The sequence below is a fragment of the Trichogramma pretiosum genome, unplaced genomic scaffold (assembly GCF_000599845.2).
Source record: "Trichogramma pretiosum strain Unisexual culture from Peru unplaced genomic scaffold, Tpre_2.0 scaffold45, whole genome shotgun sequence".
In the NCBI taxonomy this organism is placed as follows: Eukaryota; Metazoa; Arthropoda; class Insecta; order Hymenoptera; family Trichogrammatidae; genus Trichogramma; species Trichogramma pretiosum.
In genome coordinates, this window is record NW_019641665.1 from 625,916 (window position 1) to 640,613 (window position 14,698).

At 42.8% G+C, this 14,698-nt stretch overlaps 1 protein-coding gene across 4 annotated transcripts in view; it reads left to right on the forward strand.

Annotated features, from left to right (window-relative positions):
* The window catches only part of LOC106649384 (protein groucho-like), a 94,114-nt gene that overhangs the window by 52,943 nt on the left and 26,473 nt on the right, over window positions 1-14,698 (forward strand). For all 4 annotated transcript variants that reach the window (XM_023460288.1, XM_023460287.1, XM_023460289.1 and 1 more), the window contains exon 5: window positions 12,289-12,426. In XM_023460288.1, the coding sequence (XP_023316056.1) occupies window positions 12,289-12,426 (138 nt within the window). The remainder of the gene's footprint in view (window positions 1-12,288; window positions 12,427-14,698) is intronic.

Below are 14,698 nucleotides of genomic sequence, written 5' to 3' on the forward strand. Positions count from 1 at the left end.
GAGCGTAATACCTCGACGCTAAATTCCAGCGATTAATGTTTTTCGAAACTTTTTGCCCGGCACCTCGTTTAGCAGACTGTCTTATATTTAATCAAGAGCAGTTTGACTAAACTTTGTTTGCACTACTGCAGAAAGAGAGTAAAAAAGGAAGGAAGCTAGCGCTTGAGTTAAATCGCGTCATCGCATGCATAAGTTTTTGCGCGCGCTCGCCCGTGCACTACAATTTTAAATTCATTACGAGTTGGAAGAAGCGAGACTATAAATAATTTTTCCCTCCAACTTTCATTTGGCAAAGTAAGTCTCGGCTAGTAGTACAGCAGTTGAGAAAATGCAAATGCCAGGTCGAAAAGACAAGCGGGAAAACGGGCTTACTGAGAGTCGCAGTAATGGTAGTAGTAGTAGTAGTAGTAGTAGTAGTAGTAGTATTCGTAGTACGACGACTGGGGCGTAACACACAATGGAAGCGTAGCCGAGAGAAAGAACAAAAATCGAAAGAAACTGGCGCACAAGAAGGAAAGAGAGGGAGAGAGAAGGAGAGAAAGCAAGAGACAGTAGACAGCAAAATTAGGGAAACGTAGTTGTAAAAGTACATAGTAGGTAAAAAGCACCCTTGGCGTTTCCGCTCGCTTATATAGTGCACGTTAATTACGCTCCGTCGTACTTTCTCTCTCTCTTTCTTTCCCTCACTGTACTAGCACGCGAGAAATAGCTGTTTTACAGCTTGGAGATTTTCCGGATGGTGGTAAATTTGCCAGAGAAAGACTCGCCGACTACATCGTTAATTTATTCCACATTGGCCTGAATATTCTCTCTCTCTCCCTCACTCTTTGTATCGCTTTCACGCTTCGACTGATATGCCGATGCAGATGTTCGCATTACACTGCGGTTCCTGTGCGTGGAGGGGGTGGGTGGTGTAGGTGAGCTTTCTCTCTTGCGCTTGTTGAATTCAATGAGGATTATATTACGGCGCGAAAATTATTCGAGCGAAATGTGCACCGAGAGGGAGAGAGAGAGAGAGAGAGAGAAAGGGGAGAGAATTCAAACTCGTTAGGTCGGATCTGTTGGGGATTATACGATATTGAACGCTTCGCTTGATTTTATCTATCGTGCGCAGTTACTATATGTAGCGAAGAGCTCGCACAACTTATCGTCTCGTTCTTAATTTGATTTTATACATATGTGCGAGACGTGTGAAGGTGGTACGGGAAATTTATGTGCTCGTGCGGAGCCGCACGAACGAGCAGCTCTCGCGACGCGTTCGCGAGCGGAATACACCGCACCAGAAGCGGTAGCGGCTGACCGAGGAGAGAATCGCATATAACCTGATACATTTTCAATCTTATGTGTGTTTCTCGGCCCTCGGCACGTCTGTTTACTCATCATTACTATATAAAAGGGAAAAAAAAGCCAGGACAATCGAATATATACTGCTACTCTGGCTGGCTGCTAGCTCGTCGCGCGTGCCAAGCTTTTTCAGCTCCTTCCGTCCTGTCAACTTGTTCTTTTCCCTCTGTGTATTCCGAGTAATACGTCAGCACTTTTTCCCCTCTCCTTCATATACACTTGGCGAGTTCGTACGTGAGCTAGAAGCCCGGATGGCTAATCGAAGCGTGAGAGCAATCTTGGGGTGAGTACGGCCTCTGTCCTTTTCCCCTCTTCTCTCGTTCTTTTTTGACCATTTTTCTTCCTTGTTACCAGTAGTCGAGATAGATAGAAAGAATTTACCACGCTTTTATCTGCTACGGAACTGTATCCATTTTTCTCTCGACTCGTTTCGCTGCTGGCCGAACGTTAAAGTCGTGTATGCTTGACTGCTCGCGTCCCGCTCAACTAACAAATCTCCGAGTATTTTTATTGCTATAAATCCATTCGTTCTCGTTCATTTGAACGAACGAGTGCTCTTTTTTTTTATCTCGCTCGACAGGGAGGCCAGAATCCCATAATAAAATGCATGATCTTTTAGAGAGTCTACGACTCTTATAGACGCAGTAAATACGTGTCCGACCGAGAGCGGAGGCTTGCGCCCCGTGCGAACGTGTCGAGTCACCCAGCTTTACCAAGCTCATTTGCAAAATCGCCATTGAGCCGAAACCGCAGCAGCATCAATCCAAGCAACGTAGTTATATGCCATTGGTGTGTGTATGCACGCGCGCGCGCGTCTACGTTGCCATTTCGATCAAACAGGCCAATTAGCGCTTGTACGTGCGCCACTCGGAGGCAGTCGTGCAGTACGTACGCTACCTATCCTCTGCGTATATACTCTAGCCGGCGCGTCAGTGTGGGTAATCAAACACGAAATCATACGTCGACGATCCTCGCGTGCGATAATCTCATCTCTATAGCATGTAGGTAGCATCATCAACGCGCTATACTCCCACTGCCAGTGGCAGCTGCACCACTACACACATCTATCTGTATACTATATAGCACTATACAATATATAGCCGGATAGTAGTGGTAGCGCCACCGTCGACTGGCACTGCGAGTCCGTTAATGTTCAGCGCAATCAGCGATAATGGCGGTCTATGGGCACGTTTAATCAAGGTAGTATATAGAGCCTCTCTCGCTGGCTCACCCGACGCCCACTCTGTGCTGCTGCTGCTGCCATCCCCTCGCGCCACCAGTCGACGCTTTCACCCTCCCACCCTCTGTGCCCCCCTCGCGACGGACGGCGTACCGACTCTGTGGCTTGCGGTTTAAGCCGAAAGGGCTTTAGCCGCCAGGAACTGCTTCCACCTACCTCTAGCGCTGCTGCTAGCCAAGAGCATCGTAAACGCGGCGACTGCGTTATATACCAGTCTCTCTCTCTCTCTCTCTCTCTCTGAGAGTCTCGGCGTGTACATATAGATAGATAGGCTTGGGTGGGCTTAGCGGTCAGTGTCCGAGGCGTTGCAGCGTTGCTTTTGCTCCGAGCTTTTGCTCTCGACGATACGTCCTCGTAATATAGTGGCCACTTGCTCCAACAACTTTACGACCGCATCGCGACTCTAGGTACCCTCGCACAGTCGGGGCTGCTCTGTACCTATAGGCCAAGTGCGAAAACTCAAATCTCGACGACGTATTTCTAATTTTTCATTGCTTTTTCTTTTTTTTCTCCCTCACGCGTTTCAACGACTTTCATTATTTATTCAAAAATGTACCACCGTTATTTTTTTATATTGAAATATTGAGAAAGTCATATCGTCTTTGTGCTTCAAGTTGTTATTTTTCAAATCAATCGCATACTTGTGTGTATGTGAGTGTGTGGGCAAGCTGGACCGTCGAGTTTGAAGGTCTCGTATAACCGAGAACAAACTGACCGGAATGTATACATGGTCCTTTCGCCCTAACTCACTCGTCTCCGCCGCGGTATATACATACAAACACATCGGTACATCGCATACGCTTTCAAAGCGCCAAGCACATACCCTCGACGACGACGACGACGACGACGACGACGACTGACAGACAACGAACAGCCCTAGAGATATACGCAGTGACTGCGACGATGCTATTCATCTCCGCTTTGCAAATCGAATACGAGGCATTCTATCGTCTACACTTTGCCTCCATGTATACGTGCATATAACATACATATATCTATCTGCATGGAATCCACTTGTATCTACACTAGACGCTTCATTCGCTTCTCTCCTACTTCTCCTCCTCTCAACTCCATAGTACAGTACTGCAGAGATACACTTTGCTTTTGCGTATAATAAACCCATGTATTCAGCAGCTTTCGAAAATGTCAGAAATTCACTGCCGCATGAATCTCCTAAAAATGTCACTTGTCGCATATGTCTCGACACTTTCGTACATTTTTCTCCCCGGAAAGCATCCACGGAAAATATAGATACGAGTGATAAATTACAGAATTGTATTGTAGCCCAAATTTATCAAAGTGCCGAGTACCAGATTAAATACATAATACCAGCCATCTTTTGCTTTTAATTAGCTATTAATTGACTCTATCTCAGCCGCTCGAAGCCATTAACATCCCCAGGATCATATTTCTCACATCCCCATTCTTAATTGGGCTCTTTCAATACCCTAGAGTACTCGTATACTTGAACAGTTGAAAATTTATACTTTTCATTGCTCTCGTAAGTGTCTTTCTTCGCTCGACCTATGTTTGAATATAAAAAAATATATATAAATGTATAACGGTGGAAAATGTTAGTCAGCTCGTAAAGGCGCGCATGCTCGTAAACAGCAGCTACGTGAAACTATTTATTATGTGGAAGCGTACTCGTCGGTGGTGAGCTTTTCTAAAAGATTTTACGAGGCAACTAGAAATTCATTTTCTCTGACAATCGATATGGTAATATCAACGCGCACTTGCACATTAAGCTCATTTGTATTGAATACAAAAAAGCTTTGTGGGTACGCTTCAATCTTTAAAAATCGAATTTACGCATTTGAGCATTTGGCACTTATTGTCGAAAGTTCACGAGTTTGGCAACCGAAGAGGGTTTGGCATCTTTTTTAAGCCTTTTGCTTTGTATTCTGCTTTGTGCTTGCTCAAGTGTCATCTTCCAATTCTCCCCCTCTCTCGCTACTCCGTATTATTATCAAGCACTGACGCAGCAGCTCTTACTTCAGCTCAACCATTTGACGATCTTTGACTGCTGTTAAATATCCATATAAGTATTCGCGGCCGATTCTCTGTAAAATTGAATGGTCCGAAATTGCTTCTACCAGTGCAAAGTCTGTCATGTAGGTTCAAAAGTGACTTTTGAAAGCAAGCATTGTAACGCCCTATTTTTTGATTCACCACGCTTCACGTAGTATTATAACCCATGTACCATATAACCCTTCCATGATTTCGAGAAGAGTCAAAGAGATCCACTTGTATCTCTTGCCGCTTCGTGCACAGATAGTATATTGGTAATTGTATAGTTGTACATGAGCGGGCATTCAGGCCGTAGATCTGTACGTATACGTGGTATCGACAGTGCGCTTTTTTTCTTCTCTCAAGATTGCCATGCTATATAGCATAGGCGTACAAGATCTTAGTTCTTTCACCGAGTCAGACGGTTCCCTGCAGAATTGAAAATTGATTGCTTTCCGCTCGTTCCCTCGACGCTCGTAGTTATTTATATTATTTTTTCGTGCTCGTGTCAATAGTCACGTGTGTTACAAGTACATAGGTATAATACGAATCGAAAATCGTTATCTTTACTTGGCTACTATAGCATTATGTATTGAAAAATAATTGGCTCGGCTCAGTGATAATTATTAGCCTCCACGCGGAGCGATCGATTTTCATTGGGCGATTAATTCGAATCGCTCGTACAAGCGAGAAATTCGTTGAGTGTGAAATAGCATATGAATGGGGTGTAGGTCTGGCTGCGGCGCATGCACGTTCGTATAAATTTATACGCGCGCGTGTACAAACACACGAGTCGAAGTTACAAAGCCGTAATACCTGCAGTAGCAGTGTTACAGCGGTGGCATGTCGCGACGCGCGCACAGGCGCCGTTCGATTTTGCCGGTGATTTAGCCGCGAGCAAGCCGAGCCGGCAGTTTTGCAATAATCATCGCTCGACTACACACGCGAGTGAGCTCGTGTGCTCGCTAGAAAAAGGAAAAGGACAAACCAACGGCTATACAGTATACTATAGTGCTGTTCTATACTGCAATGCAGCGGCACACAAATATACAGACATTTTAACATGAAATTATACGTACATTTTCGAATTGTCGATTGGGGTCTGCACGTGTCGGTGCACGTGTGTACGTACGTGGTACGCGTGTATGCGGCAGCCAACGCTGTGCTTGCACAGATTATATAATTGCTCTTGTCCGCGCTCACGCTCACTCGCTGAAAATTCATTTATACGCGCACGAATATACGTACGAAACTACGTGCGTGTAGAATATAATGTACGTACGCTTGCGTATACATTTATTTGGAAAGGGGGATAACAAAGCGAAAAATAAGCGATGCATCCAACAGCTACCGTGGCGCTATGCATGAAACGAGCCATAGAAAATTAGCAGACGAGTTACTCCCTCTGGCTAATGCATACACGCTCACGTACACATGTGCGTGGCGGCGCGGGAGGCTACGTATGCGTGTGCGTGTGTGGCTTGAATATTTATACGAGCAATTTTCGGTGTACCGAGCACACGTAGCAGCACATAGCATACATACATACATGCGTATATATTTTCGTTTGCAGCGCACGTGGTTGAAAAGCAATGCACCGAACAATATGCCACAATTCCTTCTCTTTGTTTTGTTTAAAGCTCCCGATATGCTGCGCGCGCTTTTGTTTTTTTCCTCGGCCAGGCGTGAAATCGAATTTCACGCCTACTGCGTAAAAATATACAATGTTCGTCCATATCCAGGTGGAAATTAAGTTTTTATACGATGTTGTTGCAAAAAATTCCTGTTTCCCCCGGCTGATCATTATTGAACGGGCATTCGATTCTCTGCGGAAAGTCGGCGAACAATTTGGTACGACGGCGCAGAATTCTTTAATTAACGCAGTATAATTAACGAGAGCAGATGAAGAAAAAAGCCAAGCATATGTGACTGTAAAATGGAGACCTTTACTATTCATAAAACTCTTACCAAATATATGTATGAAGCGAGCTCACGAAGAAATCTCAATAAAGTTGACAACATTGGAGAGCGCAGATACGTGCGTATGTGCGGGGGAGTTCGCTTTTCTATGCGCGCAAAACTTTCACATGTATCGGATTATCGGAATATCTGATGGTAAAAGAAAAAAAGCTCGTATACATGTGCGCGTACGTATAAGGTATATATGCGCGCAAAAAGTTATATTGCGCCCGAGTGCGTGTGTATGTGCTGCGCGCCTGGTGCAAGGAGAGCGAGAGGGGCGTCGACGAAGGCATTCGGTGCACGTCAACATTTTATGCCAGGCGAAGAATTTTATCGGCGCACTTGCGACGCTTTGCATTTTCCATACTCACTGCTCACAGCCGCCGCACACTCACACGCACACACTCGTACATATATACAGAGCATACTCGTACGGCACGTCGCTCTTTTATTCTCGCCCTCTCTTTCTCACTTTGGTTCAGAGCAGTGGCGGCGGCGGCGGCGGCGTCTATATATGATTTTTTCCCCCTGTGCGTCACGTACCTGCTATCTCTCGTGCGTCATATTTTACGCTGTTGCGCGAGAGCTTTTTTAACCTTTTCTCTCGTTCTCTCTTTTTCTCTTTTATACATATACATCATATATATCATATATGTATATAATATGTATACGGAACTACGACGCTATGCTACACCATCCTTTCCACTCGCTTTTATACCACTTCTGGTGTGTACTATGAAATATCTAGACTCGCGCGCGTTGTACATTACGCGATGCGCTGCACTCCTTTTATTGCGTCCAATATAGGATGCTTCAAGCGCAAACTTACTATTTCAATTTAATTGCGTGTTCTCGTTGCCTCGGGTACGTCGTAATTTTTTTTTCCTCTTTTTTCGACATTTTTCGTTGCGAAGAAAAATTTAGATTCAAAAATGTAATCCATATACAAGACAGAGGGCTCGTCGCGATAGCTGCAGTTAGTACGTCGTTGGCTTTACTCAAGCTGCTGCTTTGCGCAGTGAATGGGCTCGAATAGAACGTCGAAATATACATACGTATGTATATGTAACTTCGTATATGAGTATGCACATATGTGTGTGCGTGTGAGTGTGTGCGGGGGGTAACACGTGTAGTAGAGAGTAACATAGAGTATATAGAGACGCGCGTGTATACATAACGCGCTATCACTAGCATGAGCTTTACGCGCTTGAGCACGCGAGAAGGCACTTTCCGGGTGACTGAAGTGGAAGAGGATGCCTTGCGCTTCTCTATACACACTCGATACATGCACGCTCACATATATACGTATGCACAGATACGTATACCCGCACATGTATATTGATCGTCGAGGTGTGCACTACGGCATGTGTATGCGCGGGTAAAATGGCAAACATCAGCGCGCGCCTGGATGTATCTTATATAGAGTAGCAGCGGTAGCAGCTCAGTCGTAGACGTATATAGCAGTTGTATAGCAAAAAAAGGGTATTACCTGGGCAAATGTAAATGTAAATTCGACGTATCTGAAGTGTTAAAAATCCTCCTATACGTATATATTTTATAATGCACTCGCTTTCGGATCTATGAACGTTTTTTCGAATGGCGCCTTTATCGCTAATACGTTTTTTCGCATGTATATTTCTGTAATAGAGAGTTGCAGCTCGAATTAAATTCATATATATACGTAAGCGCGCAGACGCACTACGCGTGTGGAGACCCAAAATAACGTTTACTCCTTCGTCGTGTTAGCAATTTGAATTCAATCGAATTCCACGCATTCAAGATTTACATACAGAGGAATTCTTCGCAACTGGCAGTTATTCACACCTCGCGTATCCAGCAGTCGCATAACTTCTTTACTTTTTTCTGCCTTCGCTTCTTCTTTTTCTACTTCTTTTTTTCTTATTCTTTTTTTATCGTCTTCGTCGTCGCCGTCTACTCCCTTATAATGCGACGGGAAGAATCTCCAGGAGATTAATTTCCTTTCGGTAGCGATGGAGAATTATGTAGTTGAGTACAATATGCTCACGCACGCGCGCAGACGACTTGTACTATAAAATATTTATGCGCTCAACGTATCTCGTGCTACCCTCGTTTATTCTCAGGCGCACAGTCGATTTCTCCTTTTTGCCGTTTTTTCTTGCTCTCCGTCTCTCTCTCTCTCGTTTCCTATATACTTACTTAGCGTCGTTGTCCGCGACTTTTCTCTTCCATTTGCTAAATTGTCGCAGAAGCGATGCCGCCGCCTCCTTCAGTGCAGTTGTGTGCCAAAATCGCGATCGCAGCTGGGTTCCTCCCCCTTCTTCTCCTTTTTTTTTTCTTATTCTTATATAGAAGTATTACGAGTGAAAAGTTGAGCAAGTGATTTATTTATTGTTTTTTTTTCTGGTTATATAGTATGAGTTATTTGCAAGTGAAATTTATTGAAAGTATATATTTTCATTATTCAAATGAAAAATGCGCAAAGGAATTGGAGAAAAAGGTTAAAGCGAAAAAGCTCTGTGTACACGCTGGGAGACTCGATCACGAATGACCAAACGATAAGGCATATTAAAAAGAAAGCTCCGAACGTATATATACGCTGCTGGCTGAGGGGCACGCTCAGATAAACGAAATGACAGAGAGAAATCCCATTGTTCAGTCCAATGGAATAATAGCAAAAGAATCAAAAAAAGATTGTCGAGTAGCGAGAGCGAAGCGAGAGGGAAAGAAGAGAGGTAGCAAATCCCGGACATGGTCGTATTTAAAAAGCCGTTCTCTCGGTGCAGGCTAGTATATAACAGGCCAAAGGGTGTGTGTGAGTGTATGTGTGTGTGTGTGTGTGTGTGTGTGCATGGCAGCGCGAGCAAAAGCGGAAGGAAGAAAAAGGGGCAAGATAAAGCGGCGAGAGAGTTGTTGTTTTAATTACCCCGTTTGCGCTGGTACGACGACGACTACGACGACTACGACGAGGCCTAGCTCTGAGCAGGAGAGAAGCGAGTGGTAGTCATTAAGCCACTAATTATAACGTACGCGAAAATGAGTCGAGCCATCCGGCCAAAAAGGAAAGTAGAAGAAGACTAAAGAGCGAGTGAGAGGAAGAGCTTCACAAAGTATTCAGTAGCAATACAGTGGATGCTATGTGGCAGTTGGAATAGAACGAAAGGGAAAGAGCGACAGGCTGAAATTGCCACGACAGATAGCGCGTGAGCGAGTAGCAGAGCAGAATGGGTGATTAAAGGTCGAAGAAGAGAAAGAGAGTGAGAGAGAGAACGAGCGACGAGAGAGAGAGAGAGAGACAAGCAAGAAAGCAGTAGTCTCACTCACCCGCGGAATGAGAAATGGAAGAGAAAAGAGTATACCACCGTTGCTGCTGCTGCCACTGCTGCTGCTGTTGAGATATATATACGTATATACAGAGTAAAAGGGTTGCGTAATTGCGTTACAAAGTTTTAGAGCAGGGCAACCGGGTGACAGCAAGAGGTAACCAAGAAAATAACGAATGGGGTTGAGGGAGAACGAGAAAGAGAGAGACCCTTTAACTCACTATAGAGTGCTACTACTCGGTATGGAAGAGGGCTTGCTTGCCAACTAAACGAAACGGCCCAACTTTTCTCTCTCTCTCCTCTTGGTATATAGATACGTCGACAAGTGCGACGACGATGACGCCAGACATTCGCTGTTTATGTTCTTCCACTTCGATTTTCTTTCTCTCTCGCTCACGTGCACACGGATTCTATACTCTGTAACGACTCTAGTCGAGAGCAGAAAAATCGAATGAAAAAAAAAACAAATAGAAATGAAACCCCGAGCTATTTTGCCCGGGGGAATTTATGTGCCAAGATGTCTCGCTCTGGCTCTTTGTTCTCTCTCTTTCTTTCTCGTTCTTGTTCGCTTATACTTTCAAAACCATTGAATTTTCGTGCGTTCATATTCGGTATATTTATACTTCTAGATATGACTTATCGATTGCGAACCCCGCGAAGAATGTCTCAAGCCACATCTACCGCAGCTTCGAGCGAGAGAAAATCTTTTCTCAAATATTTCACATTTTCCATGATTCATTTACTGGGAAAAAAGTAACATTAATAATTTTATACATTTAATATGTGTAATTGTTTTGTCAAGTTTTAATCATTTGGTAAATAAACTTGTTTCTCTTTCTCATACATCGTGACTTTTTCCCGTCTCTCGGCAGCTCTAACTTGTCCGCAGTCATACGGACAAGTCTTGGTCTTGTAGCGCGCCAGAATCGGGAAAGTTGCCAAGAAGTCGCGCTAGTAGACGAGTTATTTCAATTACTGATCAAAGATACACGTTTCGCGAAGCACATATACACTGTACGCGCGCTCCAAGCATTGATCTTTCAAACTTCAAGCCAATGTATATAGAAAACTTGCGTATCGAATGATATAGTAGCTCGACTGAATTCGACGGATATTAAAGCGAAAACCGGCCGCGTACATATTTATACATTTATCAATTTCGCGATGTGACGTCGCGTTGAGCGTGTATTTAATAGAGTGCGAAAACACACACACACACACACACACACACATACAAATGCTATTACTTGAGCGACGCTTAATTTTGCAATGTGTACCCGCCGCATTCGATCGAGTGAAGCGCGGCTATTTTTAAACACTCGGCCGATATCTCTTTTTATTGATCTTTAACGCGAGCGATAAACTAGAAAACCGTCATAACTGTCTCGTATAACTGGCACTCCTAGCTGGTATCAATTTGTTGATTACGTTTTAAATACTGCGCTCACATGTATTAAGCATTTGGAGTTCGCGCATACTCATGTAACTCGATTTAAAAATTTATTACTCGCCTTCGAATCAAATGTAAATTCATGCGCCATTGTACGGATCGTAATTGCATTAACTGGAAAAATGATGAGCAATGGAGAGTTGGAAAAGCTTATTGGCCGGATATACCAAAATTATCCGTTATATTTAATTCGGGCAAAGTATAAGTCTTTAAATAATGAAATTTTACCAACTCAACTCTTAATGGAACAGAAAAAAATCAATATTAATTCTCTATCAAGAGCTACAGTGGTTCAACGAACTTTACATATTCATCAAGCCCCCAGATCTTTTCGCAATCGCGATTTAATACGTAAATCGAACGCATTTTCATCGATATCCACGAAGCTTATTTTCTCGCTCAGTTTTCACTGCGCGCAAACATTCATTACCTTGCTCTTCTCTTTCCTTTTTTTATAGAGAGTTAGTCTCTCATCGCCATTCCATCGTCTCTGTACATTTAGTTATTTGGCCTCGCACGGAGGGCGTTGACCTCGCGCGTCGTGAATTTGCCCAAGTTTTTTTCTGCAGCAGCAAACTCCTCTCAATGTTCAGTGCGAGGCTGATTGGAAACGACTGGCAAAATATTTGTGTTTCTGTCAACGAGTAGCAACATAACACAATCCTGTGCACCTGCTCACTAACGCTGATAAAAAAACGGTTGAATTTTGAGCAAACGCGTATAGAGTTGCGGTTACTTCAACGAAACTAGAACTCGATATCAAACGAATGTGTAAATTAAAAGCTCAAACCTGATAGAAATGCTTAATATCAGTAATTGCCCAATAGACTTTTTACCAAAATTGTCAGTGAATCTGTAATGTACATGCAAAAAAGCGATTTGTTGGTCGATTTGTTTCAAGTTGAAAAACATCAGGAATTTTAGCATCTGTGACAAAAAATACATGTTTTAACTTTCTTTCTCTTCTCTTGTGATTGCAGACGGAAATAGCAAAGCGGTTGAATGCGATAATTGCGCAAATTCTACCGTTCCTATCACAGGAACACCAGCAGCAAGTGGCCACGGCGGTCGACCGTGCAAAGCAAGTCACCATGACCGAGCTCAACGCAATCATTGGAGTGAGTATATGTTGCAATATTGCATTTTTCTTTTTCTTTTTTGTTTTGTTTTCCATTTTGGCTGTGGGCTTGCATTTGTTTCCTCGTGTAGGGTTTCGTCCATGAATGACGATCGTGAATTGTAGTAAACGTCCTGTCTCGCCTTAATCATTTGGAGTCAAAAATCTATTAACAAATTACAAGCAATTTTAAAAAGATTCACGCTAAGGATATTATTATTTTCTTTTTTTTTCAAGTAAAGTTTTGTAAATTGATAAACATACATGATATATGCATTAACGGACACGCAAACACACAGAGATGCGCGCGAATACGTACGTATACACATTGATCGAGTTTATAAGCATCTCACACAAGTCCCATTAAATTAGTCTCCTCGACACCTCAATCCGTATACGGTGTTGGCACTGCACAACCAGTTGGCGAATCACGTCTCTCTCTCTCTCTCTCTCGTTCTCTCAGGCAGGTGGGTGAAGTCAATAATTCCCATCTGGCTGTTTTGCCTCTAAACGCATACACATAGGCACTGCCACACGTATAGGTAAGCTCATACGTAGAGTTAGGCTACTTGTATTTATATGGCTGAAGGGGAGGGAATTGAGAACCACTGAGAGAACTAAGCACCTAGTCGATGTGTGCACGCTTGAGGAATTCGAAAGCGTGCAAGATGGATATAGTTTAAAGGAGGGCAGAGAGAGAGAAACTCTCCTTCAATATTGCTCTCGAGCACTCAATTTCCTCCCTATTAAGCCACCGGCTTTCCTCAGCCTTCTGTGCCCACAGCAGAAGCAGCGTCTTATCCTTGCCAGAAGAGAGACGCAGCAGACTCCGAGAAGTGAGAGAGAGAAAGAGCATGAAGCGGACTTGATAAGGACAGATAGTGAATATATATCCTACCTTCTACTTCGCTCGCACTCTCTCTTCATTTCTGTATATATGTACGTATATGAAATCCTTACAAGCACGATCCGCTGTGCAATTTTCCCATTCTCTGGATCCATATATATGAGAAAATCTCAGAAAATTTAAAATGTTGAGAAATTGGTTGGTAGATCGCGTTAAATGCATTAGAGTGGTTCTTGCGATTGTGCTCGTGTTATAGTACCTACAAAATATTGGTTTCTTAATTATTCCAAAAAATTGCCCGAATTCAAAGAGGGATTCAAAAACAGTATGCATTTTAGAAGCTTATCCACGATGAAGTAAAATTAAAAATACTTTTCCACATCCACAAAATATTTTTACTTTTTCATACAAAAATAGCCGTTTGTGATCTCACTGATCGACAATTCTTGAAAAATATTAAGGTTAGGATTTACCATGTGCTCATTGTTCAAAAAAGTTCCTTTCATAACGATGCATATTAGCTGAAACAAACTTTTCTGGGCTTTTCAATTTGGTACAGAACCACCCGTATACTTCGCTCTGTCTGGATAAGTTATATGTGTTATGGTACAGAGCCACCGACTAATCAGCATTTCTATCCTCTTCAAATACGTATAACTTGTACACAGTTTGTGTGTGTGAGTGAAGGAGTAGTGGGTTTGTGTGTACGTACGCAAGTAGCAGAACTTTGATTCGGAATCCACACAAACGACGACGCAAATGTTGCCTACGTGCATCAAGTCCTTAGCAGAACAGCTCGTCTTAGATTCTCTTCTTTTCCTATGAGCTCAAAGACTAATTCTATCTCTGCTTCTCGTTGCGTTTCCTTTGCGTAAACTAAGATCGCATTATATTCACGTACCTAATTTGGTTCATATGTATGAAATGATATCTGGTTGTTACTTTTCTCACTTCTCTTTTGGAAATTGATTCGAAGCTCTATTAATTTTTTTTCAATTTATGTTGCCGCAATAAAAATTACACAGCTATTGAAAAAAAATGGAGAAGTGAAAATTCACATGTCTGGAAAGAGTTTTTCTCACCCCATCGACGCAGAATAAAATAGAACATACACTCCTTACTTTTAGCGTGCTACGCGCATGAGACATAATAATATAGAACCAAGTATACGGTTATCGTCTCGACAAAAGAAAAGAAAAGAGAAATTCTAAAAGAAGTCGTCTTCCCTCAAGCTTGCTTGCTGCGTGAAACCGATCGTATATACTATTTTTTCTCGTTTTCCTGTTCTTGCTGACTTTTTTCCTAAATACACCCTACTTTATACCAATTGGATCTCTTCCCATTGCTGCGAGTATAAATATAAATTATATTTGAATACCTCCCATTTTTTATAAAAACTTGTTTTCCTTGTCAGAAAAATAATAGT